Source organism: Thunnus maccoyii, chromosome 21, assembly GCF_910596095.1.
Source record: "Thunnus maccoyii chromosome 21, fThuMac1.1, whole genome shotgun sequence".
In the NCBI taxonomy this organism is placed as follows: Eukaryota; Metazoa; Chordata; class Actinopteri; order Scombriformes; family Scombridae; genus Thunnus; species Thunnus maccoyii.
In genome coordinates, this window is record NC_056553.1 from 11,160,740 (window position 1) to 11,176,086 (window position 15,347).

General features: G+C 43.4%; 1 protein-coding gene and 1 long non-coding RNA gene across 4 annotated transcripts in view; one reads left to right on the forward strand and one right to left on the reverse strand.

Moving 5' to 3' along the window:
- The window catches only part of dlgap1b (discs, large (Drosophila) homolog-associated protein 1b), a 106,687-nt gene extending 92,411 nt beyond the window's left edge, over positions 1 to 14,276 (forward strand). For all 3 annotated transcript variants that reach the window (XM_042399360.1, XM_042399361.1, XM_042399362.1), the window contains 6 exons: positions 3,774 to 4,159; positions 4,240 to 4,319; positions 8,060 to 8,475; positions 9,721 to 9,812; positions 10,747 to 10,899; positions 11,457 to 14,276. In XM_042399360.1, the coding sequence (XP_042255294.1) occupies positions 3,774 to 4,159; positions 4,240 to 4,319; positions 8,060 to 8,475; positions 9,721 to 9,812; positions 10,747 to 10,899; positions 11,457 to 11,672 (1,343 nt within the window). In that variant the 3' untranslated portion in view covers positions 11,673 to 14,276. The remainder of the gene's footprint in view (positions 1 to 3,773; positions 4,160 to 4,239; positions 4,320 to 8,059; positions 8,476 to 9,720; positions 9,813 to 10,746; positions 10,900 to 11,456) is intronic.
- Positions 1,209 to 8,104, reverse strand: LOC121888079. Its single transcript, XR_006093129.1, has 3 exons — positions 8,017 to 8,104; positions 2,079 to 2,225; positions 1,209 to 1,506 (listed from the first exon to the last, which is right to left on the reverse strand). It is a non-coding gene; the product is annotated as an uncharacterized LOC121888079 (long non-coding RNA).
- Positions 14,277 to 15,347: the final 1,071 nt, after the last annotated feature.

Sequence of the window (15,347 nt, forward strand, 5' to 3'; positions counted from 1 at the left end):
CTTCTCTGTTCACTATTCTCTGCCCTCTCCCCTCTGGCAGACCCTCATCCCCAAACACAGTGCAGCTGGGCTCAGCTGTCAATGTTCCCCCATACCACCCGCCCCCTTTCCTGGTCTTTGTATTTGTTTGGATGGTGGTGGATTTGCCCTTGGCCCCCGCGTGGGGGAGCCCGTTCCTGTTAGCTAGCCTCTTAAACCAAACCGTCTGCTCTTTGAAGTGGCCTATCACACAGATACACAGATTGGAGATTACAAGGCAGCTGCCTGCCTTCAATCTGTCCAGTTACATGAACATGGTGATTAAATAAAGGAAACAACATACACCTCTGCAGACACACAAATGAGACACAGTGATCAGCAGAGCCAAAAAAGGGGTGGCTAGCAAGTCTGTTTTTGTTCCAAAGGCTGGGGAAATGAATGGAGACCTTGCTTTGTCTCAGGGGAGGGAAGAGGGCTTTCTTTGATATTATCAAGCCCAGAGCTGGGGGGAGCGCTCTGCCAAGAAGAACTGCTATTCACACCAACTTGTCGGCATGGGACTTTTGAAGCATTTGTCAAAAGAGGGATTTGGCAAAGAGCCACTAGAGTTTTGTCATTCACAAACTCTTCTTTGGGATGACAATACTCGCAGCAGGCTGCACCTACGTCTGTGAGGGACGAGAGATGAAATTCCACAACCCCATTTCCATTAAGTGAGGAAACTTGGGAATGGTACCTCTCTTATTGTGTGATCAAAGCTCCATTAACTTGATATTATGAAGTGACAGAGAGACTTTTTTTTGTGCTTGTCAGTGTTTGTCTGTGATTGGTGAAGAGTTTTCCACATTCCTTCTTAAGTGTCTGATGGAATCCTGAGTCACATTCCTACTTCACTCTGTCCTTGACTGTCTGTGTGTGTGTGGGAGGTCCAGGGCAATGTAACTGTCTACTGCTTTTATGGCTGCAAGAGGATCAAACTGTTTTCTTATCAATTCCGTGGAAAATGGGAACTTCTGTCTTATCAAGACCATTGCTTTGATCAGCTACCTCCCCTTCACTGTCTGACAAACACAAATTAGAAGCTTTATATATTTATTTTTTTGGAATTAAAGGTTAAAATTTTTGATGACACATCTTTGCACAGGCTTAAAGTGGCTGTCATGGGTTGGGTCATTGTTGACATCAGCCTCTGATGGATGGAAAGCATATCAGTGGCAGGAAGTCTGTGGTCTCCATTGATGTGGAGAGTTTGAAACGTTAAGCTGGGTTGTGTCAATGTTATTTGTGTGCCTCCGTGCCCATGTGCATGTCTGCAGGCCTGCGTGCGCGTACATGTGTGCGTGGGCATGTTCCAACTCTTGAGTGTGTTTACTTAACCTGTCTCGGCATTCAAAACCCCCTGTCATTCTCCAGCGCGTCTGGCTCCTCGTAGTGACAGCTAGGTGGGACACGGCGCGTCGTCTCCTGTTTCATACAGTGCTTTATTGAGCGGATGAAAACCCTCTGTTCTTTAACACTTCTCTGGGCCTGAGTGGAGCACACACACACACATATACATAAAGTCATCCAACATGCACAGACTCTCTCTCTCACACACACACAAGTGTGACTTTTAGATGACTTCAGGGGATAGAAGCTCTGAAAGGGGCTGACATTCTATCCTTTGAACCTCCACGGCTGATAGGGGCAGGACCTCGTCCTCTCCCTCTGTGTGAGTGCATGTGTGTGTTCAATGTGCGTTTTTTTTTTTTTTTTTTGTTCTCTTGTGGGTCTGTACTTGTTGACCTTTCCAAAGATTAGCCCAGGATGTCGATCATATTCCCCAGACATCTGTGAAAAGTCGAAACAGTGGTGCATAACGTGGCATGCTCAGACGATTCTGCCTGAAATGGCTTTGGCAGTAGTTCCTACATATGCAGTATCTCTCCAGAAGAAATATATATGACATTTAGCCGTACAAGTACATACAGTTAGTCATTTTCTTTTGTCTTTCTTGTGGTTTGTTACGCCACCATCAAAGACTCTTTTTAGCAACTGTGATCTCATCTCAACACAGCATTCATCCCATCCGAGGACTTTCCAGCTTGTCAAAACCTTACTTAAATCTCGTCTGGGATCATCCAATCACATCTAGCGAGACAGGAGGGAGGTGGGAGGGTGGTTGGAGGGCGGTGGATGACTCCGACAAACCAAGTAGATGAAGTCAGCCCTCTGTTCAACTGCAATACGTTAAGGCCTCTCCAGAGCTGTCAGTGAGATGACAAGACACAAAGCAAACAACATCAGGCCGTAATAGTTTTAGACATGGCTGCTCGTGCTGGGTGTGGTTGGCAACAGTTGTCTGCCGCACACAGAGCAGTGATCTCGCCACAGTAGGATGTTTGTCTTTTGTAGGGATTAAAGGGATCCAGGAAACCTGCTGTCCTAGTTTTGCTGCAGAGCGGAGACAGCGACCTAGTTTTGATGATAGCACCAGGCCAGGAAGGAGATTCCAAGGCATAATGTAGTTAGGAGGTGGCTGTTTTGTCTTTTTTTAGACAGGCTGCTTTTTGTCTGCTGGCATGTTTCTATACAGGCTTCTGACTAATAGTGTGTGTGAGAGGCTCCATTGTCCTGTAGCTGTAACCTGAGCGGGTGAGACAGACAGAGAGAGAGCTGAGCAGCGCTATGATGCTTTTTAATATCTATTTGCTCGGATTTAATACAAAGCCATGAGAGTGCACTAAGCTCTCTCGCTGTCCTCTACAACATCATTTAAATTATGCGTGTAAACAACATGCAGGCACACAAGCACGCAGAGCTATATTTGGCACTATCAAATTGTTCTGGATGTGTACAGTAAGTGCGTAGAGGGCTTAACCATCTAGATCAGTGGGTCAAGTGGCTGACATACTAATCCTATTACCAGACGAGGCTCTTATTTGTTAAAGTTGGCCCTAATCTACTGTCCATTTTGACTCCAACATGGGGACCTAAGACCTCTGGGTAAACTGTCAGGGTGTCAGCTGTCACCAAAGCCATTTTACTCTCAGGCAGTGGATTAGTTTATCTTCCATATTTTTCCTATTATTTATGTTTTTAATTATGATATTTTTATCCACATTCTTCATCATCTTGTTTTGTGGGTTGCATAATATCCATATCTGTATTTTCATACTTTAACTCTCTTTAACATACTCACAAATGTTTACTTATAAATTTCTACTATTTACATAGTAGTGTTGTGATTGTGATTGTTTTTTACTTAGTATGTTATTTATATACAGATTTTCTTTGTTGTATTGTCATTATTTGCTGTTGCATTAACCCAATTTGCCAATAAGGAGCATTAAAGAGGTTTTCCAGTGATTTAGTATTGCACTTCCATAAAGTTTAGGGCCTTCTCAATGCCCACTTCTTTTAAACTGCAGCTTTAAGTCTCTGCTGCCCCAGTAGCCGAATTGTTACTCCACATGCCACATATCTGCAACGTCCCTGGCAAGGGACATTTGTTGCATGTCATGGCTGTCTCTCTCTCCCCCCCCCCCCTTGTTTCCTGTCTGCCTCTTCACCAACAACTGATCAAGAAAGGCAAAAAGTGCCAAAAAAATCATCTTAAAAAAAAAAAAGATGTCTTAAGCCTATGCCGAGATAACCCTGATGACATCACTATGACATCATCTGGGTTGTTTTGACTTTTGAATGCTCCCTCTAGAGCCATAGGAAAAATTATACTAATTGTTTTCAAAGGCTGAGTAGTATCCTTTCATTGTGTGACCATTTGCTACCTGTCTTTCCCTGTTTACTCACTGCAGTGTCATCATGCATCACCACTTACAAGAAGACTCCTCCACCGGTCCCACCACGGACCACCCCATCCAAACCTTTCATATCCATCACGGCACAGAGCAGCACCGAGTCCGCCCAGGACGCTTACATGGATGGGGGCTCCGGCCAGCGGACTGGCATCAGCTCTCAGCCAGGCCTGTCCAACTCCACGGAGAGCATCGACAGCATGAAAGCCCTGACAGCAGCCATAGAGGCAGCTAACGCTCAGGTGCACGGCCCCGCCAGTCAGCACGTCACCAACAGCACCATCACCATCACTGCCACTGCCACCACCTCCGCCGTCGCGCACGTCGCCGCTGACAGCAAAGCGCAGAGGGAAGCGCTCCGCAAGTGCCTCTCCATAGGGATCCAGGTTTGTGAATGAGTCCTCCTGTTAAAAGTTGTAAAACGAAACTTTGACATGCAGTTTGAAAGTTTCTCCCCTCCTCTTAGGTGGATCCAGAGGAAGGAGGGCCGACAGAGGAGCAGTCTAAATTCCAGTCGATAGGAATTCAGGTGGAGGATGAGCGATGGTGAGTAGAGAGACAAAGAGAGAAAGAGCAAGAGGTTGTAGAAGTGAAACTGGATAAGTCTGATGGGAGGCATGTGAGGGAGATAGAATGAACAGGAAGAGGACTTATGGAGACAGAGAGAGGTTTGTAGTGTTCAGTACAAGCTTTCGCCCCCCTGCACTGGCTTCCCCGCAGCAGCTGTCCCCATTTCAGGGGAGGTTGGCGTCAGAGCCCCCTCAGCCAGGGGCCCGAAGTGACAGCTGGGCCAGAGGATGTGGTGCAGGGAGCTGGGAAGGTGGAGGGGGTGAGTTGACAGCCATCTGTTGCTCCAGTCATTGTGATTCAGGCTACTTTGAGGCTGTGTGTTTGTGTATGTGTGGGAGGGAGAGAGAGAGGGAGAGAGAGAGAGGGAAGGGGAGGGAGTTTTATTGAGTTTGTTTAGTTCTGCGTGGACTGAGAGACTGCTGTGCTGTCAGATACAGCCTCTCAGTCTGCAACATGTTCCCAGTTTGAGGAGAAGCAGCCTAGTGTGCCTGCTGTTTCATTAGCTCACAGACTCACCAGGCTTATCAAGGCCTCTGGTGGGACACGCAGGCATTTATGGCTGCTTTGTCTGCGATGTCTGCTTTCTCTCACCCTCCCAAAACAGTGACTTTCTGTTTGGTGAGGGAAGTTGACACATTTAGCCACTGGTTTTTTTCGCACTGTAGCCGAGGCATGCTTCAGGAATTCAAAGAGACATCACCATTTAATCAAAGGTCACAGTGAGGGCTGAGTCCAAGACTTCAAAAACACACAGACACTTTTACAGTGTCAGGGAATGTGTGGGGCTTTCTGAAAGAGGAGGTCTCAGCTGACTGACCAAGCTCTGAGTTCCCTGAGTTGCCAAGCCAAATATTAACTCATCTAGACACCTTTTAGTCTGCCGAGGCTTGGATGTTACGCAGCAGCCTGTGCATTTCTCTGGTTAATGTTTAGAGTAGGTGGGAGGGTATTTTTGTTGGGGCGTGTTTGGTTGTTTACCTGTTGGCATGCATCTGTGTGTGTTGGTCCGTGCATCTGTGTGTGTGTACCTGGGAGGTCTGGGCATGCTGCCCCCTACATTAGTTTCCCAGACAGTGACAGTGCCAAACTCCTACGGCCTCGCTCCAGTGCTCAAACTCCCTTATTTTTGGCTGTGTGTGTGAGAGAGTCTGTGTGTTTAAGTGTAGCAGTCGCAGGTCATAACCTCACCTGGCTGTTTGAACTAAGATTAAGTGAGAGGGAGTGGAAGTATAATGAATTATTTGGTACAGGAAGAGAGTTGTAAATGAGATGAAAACAACAAACTACAGGTCTCTACACAGACTTCTTTCTGTACTGAAATGTTGTGAGATGATTTTTATTCATGTATTGTATTTATTGCCCCACAGCGTCAGCTTTGTTTAAATTAAATTATTCTAATTTTCTATATGATAGCGCACTTAAACAATTTAGAAAACTGTGAGGATTTGATTAAAATTGCAAACAATATGCTCAAATTCTGTTATACAGATGAAAAAGGATTTGAGAGCTTAATTGATGGATTCCATTTGGAATTTTTAGGGCTTTGCACGTTTAGGATTTGTGGTTGGTGATCAACCAGATGGCTTTGCAGTCACAGGGGAAGTGGGGCATTGCACATGATCTTAGTGGCTAAAACATATGCACAACCATCTTGAAAAGTCAACATAAGGGACAGCTAGACCTCCCTGACTTTTTGTTTTTGTCCTAACCGACTGCAGGTCTGTCATTACTGGCACAAGAAAAACAAACACGGAAAAGCCTCAGGTGCAAATGCAACTTAGAGATGTCAGCTTGTAGTGCATAACAGCATGAGCATTCTGTCATTCAACATACCTCTTTTCACCTTGTCCTGGAGCTTTTTTTCTATATTCAAATAAGACATCAAGCTGTTTTTGTTTACAGACGCTTCAGTATTTCCTCATGTTTGTTGTTTCAACCGTGAGACAAAAATTAATAAGTCTTAAAACAAGAAACCAAGAAGTAAAAGAGGCCTTCTGAAGGCGGCGGCACATGGAATGCAAGACTCTATCTCTGTTGTGATTTATAACTTTCCGTCGTGTTCACCACATGAATCTAATGAGAACATGGAATTTCTGCGTTTTTACTTGCTCTTTTTTTCTCCCTACATACCTTCCTCATATTTTATAGTCTTTCTCAGTCCATAGACATTTCTAACGTCTATGGACTGAGATATGCTCTTAATGCCCTTCCTTGTTCTTTTACCTCCTGTCTATTGATATGTCTAGCTCTCTGTCTGTCTGTCTCTCTCACTCTGTCTGGGCTGTGTTTGGCCTTGCCCGTCTCTGCCCCTGCAGGAAGTTGTTAGCGGGCTGATAGAAAGCAGGCTGAGGTCATTAGAACTGAACACCTGCTCGAAGGAGTTACTCTTTAACTGCTCTTCGCACTCACTCACACACTTACAGGCTGCCGGCGTGTACACATAAAGCACATACACACTCTGTTTGATCTAGCCGAAGCCACTCCCTTTCTTTTGCTCCCTCTGTTTCTCTGTGTTCATGGAAGAGGAGAGATGAATGAGAAAAAAAGGAGAGGTAGAGATGAATGGGAAGCTTCAAGGAGGAGTGTGCGTCTGGAGATGGGCCGAGGCGGACTTGATGGAGCTGTGATCATTTGTGTGTGTCATGCTGCAAGCAGGTCAAGCTGAGGTTCATCAGGGAGAGGATGGTGGGCATGTTTGTATGAGAGTACAGCTGACAGGCTAGCAATACAGCCTCTTTTCTGGCTCTGCAAAGTTGTTACTAGTTTGCTGTCTATTGATAGCAGAGGTAGACAAATATGTAAGCCCAGACATGGCAATAGTAATATAAGGCATGTTTGGTCAACCTGATTTCTAAAGTTTGCATGTGGACATATCATACGTGTTAGGCTGAAATGTATACTATTCTGCTTTTATTTGCTCTTTGTAATTGGCTCAATGAGCAGTGCTGTAGTGCATTTTTGTAAATGTTGATAAAATATGTGCTTTGAGTTGTTATCAGGCAGTCATTAGACTGCTGGCTTGTCCAATCACTGCGCCGTTAGCTGGCCAGTTTCCCCCTTAACAACCATGTCCCTCTGGCGTCCCATTCATTACTGGGGTGGTGAGCTGCTCTATAGAACATAGCCAAAAGTGTGTGTGTGGGTTGATTTAATCTTTACACATAAGTGTGTCTGTGTCTGTGTGTGTGTGTGTGTGTGTGCTGTTGCACATTATGTGGAGGGACTTGGCAAAGGCTGTCTGACAGCAGCATAAAGACCCTGAGCCAAATACGACATGGCACACCCAGCTGTAGAGAAGGTTCCCAGGTGTGTGTGTGTGTGTATGTGTGTTGGTGTGCTTGTACTAGTTGTGTATGTGCATCGGCCCCAAAGCAAGGCTTGTGGTGTGACACACTCTGTTGCTTCTGAATAAGCCAGGTGACAAAACACACACACACATACACACAAAAGACGTTCCACTCTACAAAAGCTATTCATCACTATCAGTGATGAGATTGCTGTGATCATTTCAATTTTTCATACCGGATGCACCTCCAAGAACTGTGTGTAAACAATATTATCATAATTACTCCTAAAAGAGAGACACTGATGTGGTATTAATATGCATGGTGAGTGTGTGTAATCAATCACTATATAAAATCCAATCTATAACAGGAAGAAAAATGAACAATACCTTTTTGTTCTTTGCCAAACCTTATCTTCACCATCTCTCCTAGTTACCGCAGGATGACCCGTTCCAACAGCGTGACCACCGCTGTGCAGGCTGACCTTGACGACCCCACAGTCGGCCCAGAGCTGCCGCCGCGACACTGTGCCACCATGCCACGCCAGCACTCCCGCGATGCTGCTACTTCCACCGTCAGCATCCAGGGCTCGGGGAACCACTACCATGCCTGCGCCGCAGACGACTACGGGGAGGTGGGGTTCGACCCGTCTATCCTGCCCCCTCCAGATCCCTGGATGGACAGCGTGGCCGAGCCAGCGGCGGAGGCTTTGGAGGCAGTCGGTCGCTCAGTGTGCCCCCGCGACGGCCGCTGGTTCCTCAAGTTGCTGCAGGCTGAGACAGAGCGTATGGACGGCTGGTGTAGACAGATGGGGCAGGATGAGATGGAGAATGAGCTGCCTGAGGAGAGTGAGTTGAGTCATTGTTTAAATGCCATGACATAGAGACAAGAAAGTCTGCTTTACACTAATATTAGGTCTACTTTTTTTCCTTTCTCTCAAGTGTAGTTTTAATTTCTCCTCGCCTCTCCTCTCCACCCCTCTCCACTCCTCTCGTGGTATTCATGGTATTGGACCACAATAGCTGCTTGTTCCTGTCTCAGGCTCTCTGGCCTCCACAGACATACCGTGCATACTTATCAATAGGCTGCTGCTGGCCCCAGTCAGAACATCTGTCGTCTAAACACACTATATAATGATCTCTCACACAAACACTCAGTGAGGGGATTTCTCTCAGTGCTGCTTCGAAGCAACTATTTTATCTTGACGTAACACACGCACAGCAGTGCATGTCCGTATACACACATCGAAATGTGTTAGGCACATACACTCACATGCACATACCAGACTGAGCAAACAAGCCTTTGGCAGTAGGCACTGTCTGCCCTTACTGCGCAGCTGATTTCAGCGCTTACCGAAAATGTCATTGCTTATGCAGCTAGTGTGCTGTTATGGTTTCAGGCAAGAGATTCTCTCACAGAACGTGCAGAACAAGGAGGCTGTCTCAAGGTTATGTTTTCCCAGATCCCACGCTACGCCGCTGCGCACGCACTCACACATGTACACACATATCCTGAAGGGTTCGAAGATTTGCGTCTGTAGTACAGATTCATTACTCCCCCTCTCAGTTTCTGATCCCATTTCTTCATGTTGAGAAATGTGTTCATTGACAGATCCTCTCCGTAGGGATGTGTGAGTCAATAGCACTGACCGGTGGAGTGGGGTTTTGCAGCACAACCTTGTTTATCTGACATATCATGCCTATGTGGGGGAAGTAACACATTACAACTGGAAAATATATTCTATGAACCACACTCTAATTTTTTTTGTTTATTTTTTTTCCATGACAACAACACAAATATGTCTAAGTACTGTGTACAAACATGACATTTTCAATTGTTTGTTACGTAAGGTTTCTATTTGGAATATTCAGAAATTATTTCATTTCCCTTAATGATTTCTGTGTCTTAGAGGCACAGAGAAAAGACGATCCTAGCTCATACTTTTCTGTTGTATTGCTGATGCACTCTCTCTGTCAGCGGTGCAACATGCCTGCAGTATGCGGTGCAGTGAGTAATTGCATTGTGGATTGTGTACGTGTGTGTGTGTGTGTGTGTGCACGTGTGCATGCATGTACGCCTGTGTTTTTCTGCAGTCCTGGGGAAGATCCGCAGTGCAGTGGGGAGTGCCCAGCTGCTGATGTCCCAGAAGTTCCAGCAGTTCCGGGAGCTGTGTGAGGAGAATCTGGTATGTGTCACCTCATCCTCTGCATGCTCCCCCAGCCCCCCACCCCCCCTCCCCCACCCCCCTACCTCCAACACTGACATCATCCTGCACAAATCATCCTGACAGGCCTTGCCAGTGCTCATTTACTATGCATCTAGTGCTAGTGTAGAGAGCGTGCATCTGAACATCCTTACTGTCTTACACATACAAAAAATAGAACTTGATGTGTGAAAACTAGGGCTTTAATAACCAGGATTTTTAGATGCTGATACCATCATATAAATTTCTGTACTGAAGCAGCCAGAAGCTTTTTTTTTTGTGCAAATATTAATTTTTGTTTTTCCATTTGCATATCAAAATATTACAAGTACCTATGCTGCATCATGCACCCATTATATAACAATAAGACAATTCAAAAACTGATAAATTCTGCTTTTAAATGAAAAGTTAACTTAGAAAATCCTTATTGACACTTTCATCATTAATTAAAAAATACAATTTATGAATTGGAAACTGTTTATAGTGTTCATGCACCAGTAGACCACATAAGTGATACTGAATTAAAGACGAGTACTTGACAGATATATTGACAAAATCTATCTGGTTTAACCGCAGTGGATGTATGATTCAAAACAAAAGGTAATTAATAAGTCAAAGGCATATTCTGGACACTGCTAAACATTAGACAACCCCAATACTCACATATATTTACTGAATGCTACCTGATTTATGAGAAATATGTGTTGCTGTTAGTGTTATTACTTGCAATTCCAAATAACTTGTGCCTCAAAATGCATTTGATGCATTTTTTGTGCAGCTGCCATTACACTGAATCATCAGATAGCAGCAGTATCTTACAAGAAATGTCTGATAAGCATATAAACAACATGACAACGTGTTTGTATGTGTGTGTTCATGTGTACATGTGTGTATCTATGCAATTTTTGTGTATCAGAACCCAAACGCACACCCACGGCCCATCTCCCAGGACCTGGCAGGTTTCTGGGACATGCTCCAGCTGTCTATCGAGAACATTAGCCTGAAGTTTGATGAACTCCACCAACTCAAAGCCAACAACTGGAAACCTCTGACCCCCCCAGAAATTCAGGTGCAGACACACATGGCAAATATCAGATTTATTCAGCTTCATTTTCAAAAGATCAAATTCATCAAACCTGAATTTTGTTTTGGAATGCCTTACTAACCCGCATGTTATTTGCGTACTTTTGAATTTTAAGTCTTAAAGATTCACAGCTAAGCTTTGTTGTAGCATGCAGATATGTGTTGCGTACTGTCATGTTGCCTGCCTTACGTCACCACTTGTATTTGTGTGTTTTGTTCTGTCTTGTTGTCGACAGTGAGCTGCTTTTGAGAAGCTACACTACCTGCCATGCACCGTTGGGGCCTGCCCATCTCCAATGGTCACTTTTACCTCACGCAATGGCCACCACCGTGCTCTCTTACCCCACACAAATGGCTGCCTCTGTGAACCATAACCTCATTCAAAATTGCATGCGCTGACATTATACCGGCAAACAGCTACACCGCTCTTTCTAACCCTTATGCAAAACGGCTGCAGTTGTGTTGCTCCTTACTGTGTTTTGCTGCAGCTTGCCATGAAGACTCAGTGGTCTATCATTAAGACTATTTGTCATTCCTGTCCAGGAGAGAAGGATGCCCCCTCCCGTGCCAAAGAAGCCCCTGAAGGGCCACCCTGCCCTGGCTAGGGACCGCTCACTGGAGAGCTCTGAACGCCAGCGACTGGAGGCTCGCAAACGCCTGCTAGCTGCCAAACGTGCCGCATCGGTTCGGCAAAGCTCTGCTACAGAGAGTGCAGACAGTATCGAGATCTATATCCCCGAGGCTCAGACCAGACTATGAGACACGCAAACAAATGTACCTACACACATACCCAATACACTGTCCCAGCCACAAAATAGCACTGAATGGTAAGGCTAGGGTGCTAACATAACATATTCACATTTTTTGCGGACCTCCCAGATCACTGTGGGGTCAGTGACGATGGAAGTTGTTTGAACAAGAAATGTACACTTACGGTATTTATTTATTTATTTATCTATCCCTCCCCTCATTTCCTTCTCCCAGCTTTGATGTAGCACTCCCTCCTCTCCCCAACTCCCAAAGAAGTATCTTACAAATCCCTTCTTTTTTTTTTTAAGTGACTTGATATTACACAGCAAGCCAGGTGTAGCACAGTGGTGAGGCTTCACGTTAATGTGTTTTTAGGTGTGGAGAATGAGGGGGGAAAAAAGGGAGGGAGCATGCGGAGTGTGTATGTATATACACGCAAACACACATAAGCTTATGGGAGTTGTATTTGATCCGAGCAGCTCAGATCAAACACATCAAATCAAATGGAGAGACCAGACCTATTGACTTATATTTCACATTTATTTATGCTGATTTTGTTTTTGTATTTTTCTTTTTAAATTCCCATAAGCTAACTCTGAAAATACCATAAGATGAAAAGTTTTTGATTTGTATAATGAGGTCAAACCTTATAATATAAAGTGTCAGTTAGTGACACAATTGGGCTTCTGTCTGAAAATGGGTCTTTCCAGTGGAAGGAGGCGGACCCTGTAGGAAAGGTCAAGAGGTCAGATTTTGCTCCTCCAGGTGAGGCAGGAGCAGATTTTGAAACTCTGGAAAGAGTGCGCTTCACTGAAAGAATCACTGTTCTTAAATGCCACAAACCTAATATGTGTGTGTGAGTGAGAGACAGAGTGTGTGTATGTGTGTGTGTGTGTGTATGTTTGGATTCAGATGCTCATTTCAAAAGTGCTTCCTATTTTTCTAGGTCTAAAGGGTCCTAGTGGTCATTGATTATTAAAGTAGCGATATCAATAAACTGTAAACAAACTACCCATCTTGTCTCATTGTAAGCTGAGCAAAACATGTTTGTATAAAGGACATATTATAACATATCATGCATGCTGACACAAGGTAACCAGTATTTTTGTCTTTTTTTAACAGATTTAATCCTTCCTCATGTTTCAAACTCTTCTGTGTCACAGAGTAAGCTAAAATACTGATATTTGGTACAATAATGGTAGTTGTACTATATTTTATTATGTCATTTTTAGACAAGAAAGGTTTATTGACAGTATTGAGACTACAGGACTGAAAGGGGACTATTTCTCCTCACTGTGTGTGCACTATCTCTGCCTCCAAATGAAGCAATTATTTGAAGGTCATACAAAAAAAAAATCCAATTTCTAATATTTTGTATTCATGTTTAATTTATTGATTAGAACAATGACTGTTTATTGACATTGTGATTATGATTATGCACTGACAACAAGGCCCTTATACTGTGTTTATGTTTTATTTATGTTGGCTCTTTAGCATGACAGGCACCGTTTTGTCTTTTCTGTTTCAGTGATCAGCCTTAATTTCTAATATGATAGTTGAGCACAACAGCAGTCTCAGGGGAAGATGTGAGTGTATGTGTGTGTGTGTGTGTGTGTGTGTGTGTGTGTGTGTGTGTGTGTGTGTGTGCGCGTGTGTGTGTTTGTGAGAGAGACTGAGAGCAGAAGAGAGTGTGACTGACTTCATGTGACTGTATGTGACCCATGGCTTTGTCTCTACTGTATATAACCCTAGTCATCAGAATAGGCCATGATCTGAAATAAGGGAAACAGTATCCACGCCATCTTTTGAATGATGTTCCTACCGAACATCTCTGCCCTAATTACTTCAATGTAACAAGGTATTTCTGTCAGCTGCTTGAATGTGGAGACAATCCTGAGCCGGTTTACCGTCACATAATAGTTTTGATAACAGAATAGCAGAACTTTATTTGAGTTGTCAAATTTTCTGTATTAATCTGACAAAGCTTTGTGCCATTGGATTAACCATAAGTAAGGATATATTCCTGCTAATCGTCCCTATTTAACGGCCACCTGATGTTTTCATTAAGAGAAGTTTGTTTGTGAAGGAACTCAAGTGATGAAGTAACCGTACAGTATGATTTGTATTTCCTTTAGTTGGTCAATATGAATTTTAGAGAGGATGCGTAAAAGTAATAATAGCTCAAACTTAATGCCATTTTATGTAGATGAAGGTCATTTTAGTATTTTTTACTTTGGAACTAGTATTTGAATTGAATTGTCTGTCAAATGATTGACTTCTTATTTATGTTTATTATATTAACATATCAATATAATACTCCTGGTATAGCAGGGAGTTAGAAACCAGAATGTTGGATTGTGGTTAAATGCTAAACTCAAAAAGACACTCCAGCAATCCTGGCAATTCTGATGCTTGTGATGTAGTTATATTAAGAAAAAAAACATTTAAATAAACATTTGTACATAAATGAATGTTTCCCTATGTAAATGTAAACTAAAAACCCAATCAAATAACATATTAAGCAGATATACATTTTGTAATTAATGTTATTACACTGTTGATGTTATGGCACGTGTATGAGCTCTTATCAGCATTAAAACAATATCATTGCCATAGTTTTGTTGTGTTCATTTCTTTCCCTTTTCCACATGTGTTTTCAATTGGAATGTAATTAAACAGATTACAAGGCCAGCATGGTGTGCTTTTAGGGCATTTCCCTTCCGCAGGGGCGGGTCCCCATAATTAGACAGCACTTTTGGCCTTGGCTTAGCCTCGACACTCCTGTACATGAAGCTTCTGGTGATTCGTCATTCACACATCAGTCATGCTGAGGGGAGGCGTGCTGACCTCAGTGGCCAGAGTTCAGGGGTGGGGTGGTGGGGGTTAAAAGAGGGGGTTGCGGAAGAGGGTGTCGTCTTTGTATGGCCTGGTCCTGGGTCAGTCTACCTTTCAGATGGCCCACCATGGTGGGCTACAACTGCCTGCTGGGTGCCTGGAGGTCTGTTTAAACCCTTATTAGTGATTACATCCCCCAGATTGGACACAACATCCGCCACAAGAGCTGTCACTTTTGACAGGCAACATCTGACAAAAGGTGAAGAACCCAAAATGTATTCTGCACATGTGATGATGACCAGCAGGGGCAGGATTTTAGGTGCAATAAAAATCATGATTTATTAAGTAATTACTTTGACATTGCCACTTAGATAACCAACTAAACTAGTGGTGAAAAGAAGTATTTAGAGCCTTAACTTAAATAAAAGGTAACAATAATGCAATATACTCCAAAAAGTCCTGTATTTTAAAAGTACATAATTATTATCAGTTAAATATATTAGAAGTAAAAGTACTCAATTCCCTTGTGAGTACAGATGCATTAATGTGTAAGTAGTATTTTACTGCTGTAGCTGATTGAGGAGACACTTATTGAAGTATTTGATACACTGTTTAATCTGTAACAATGCATCATATTTTATAATTTATAAGATGTTTGTTGGTTTTATATAGACTAACTATGGCTGTGAAATAAATGTACTGGAGTAAAAAGTGTTATATTTCCCCATGAAATGTAGTGGAATAAAAGTATAAAGTGGTGTGAAATAAAAACACACTTCAGTACTTGTGCTTCAGTAAACACACAAACTTACATTCCACCACTGGTCCCAACTGTGAGCATGTTGTTAT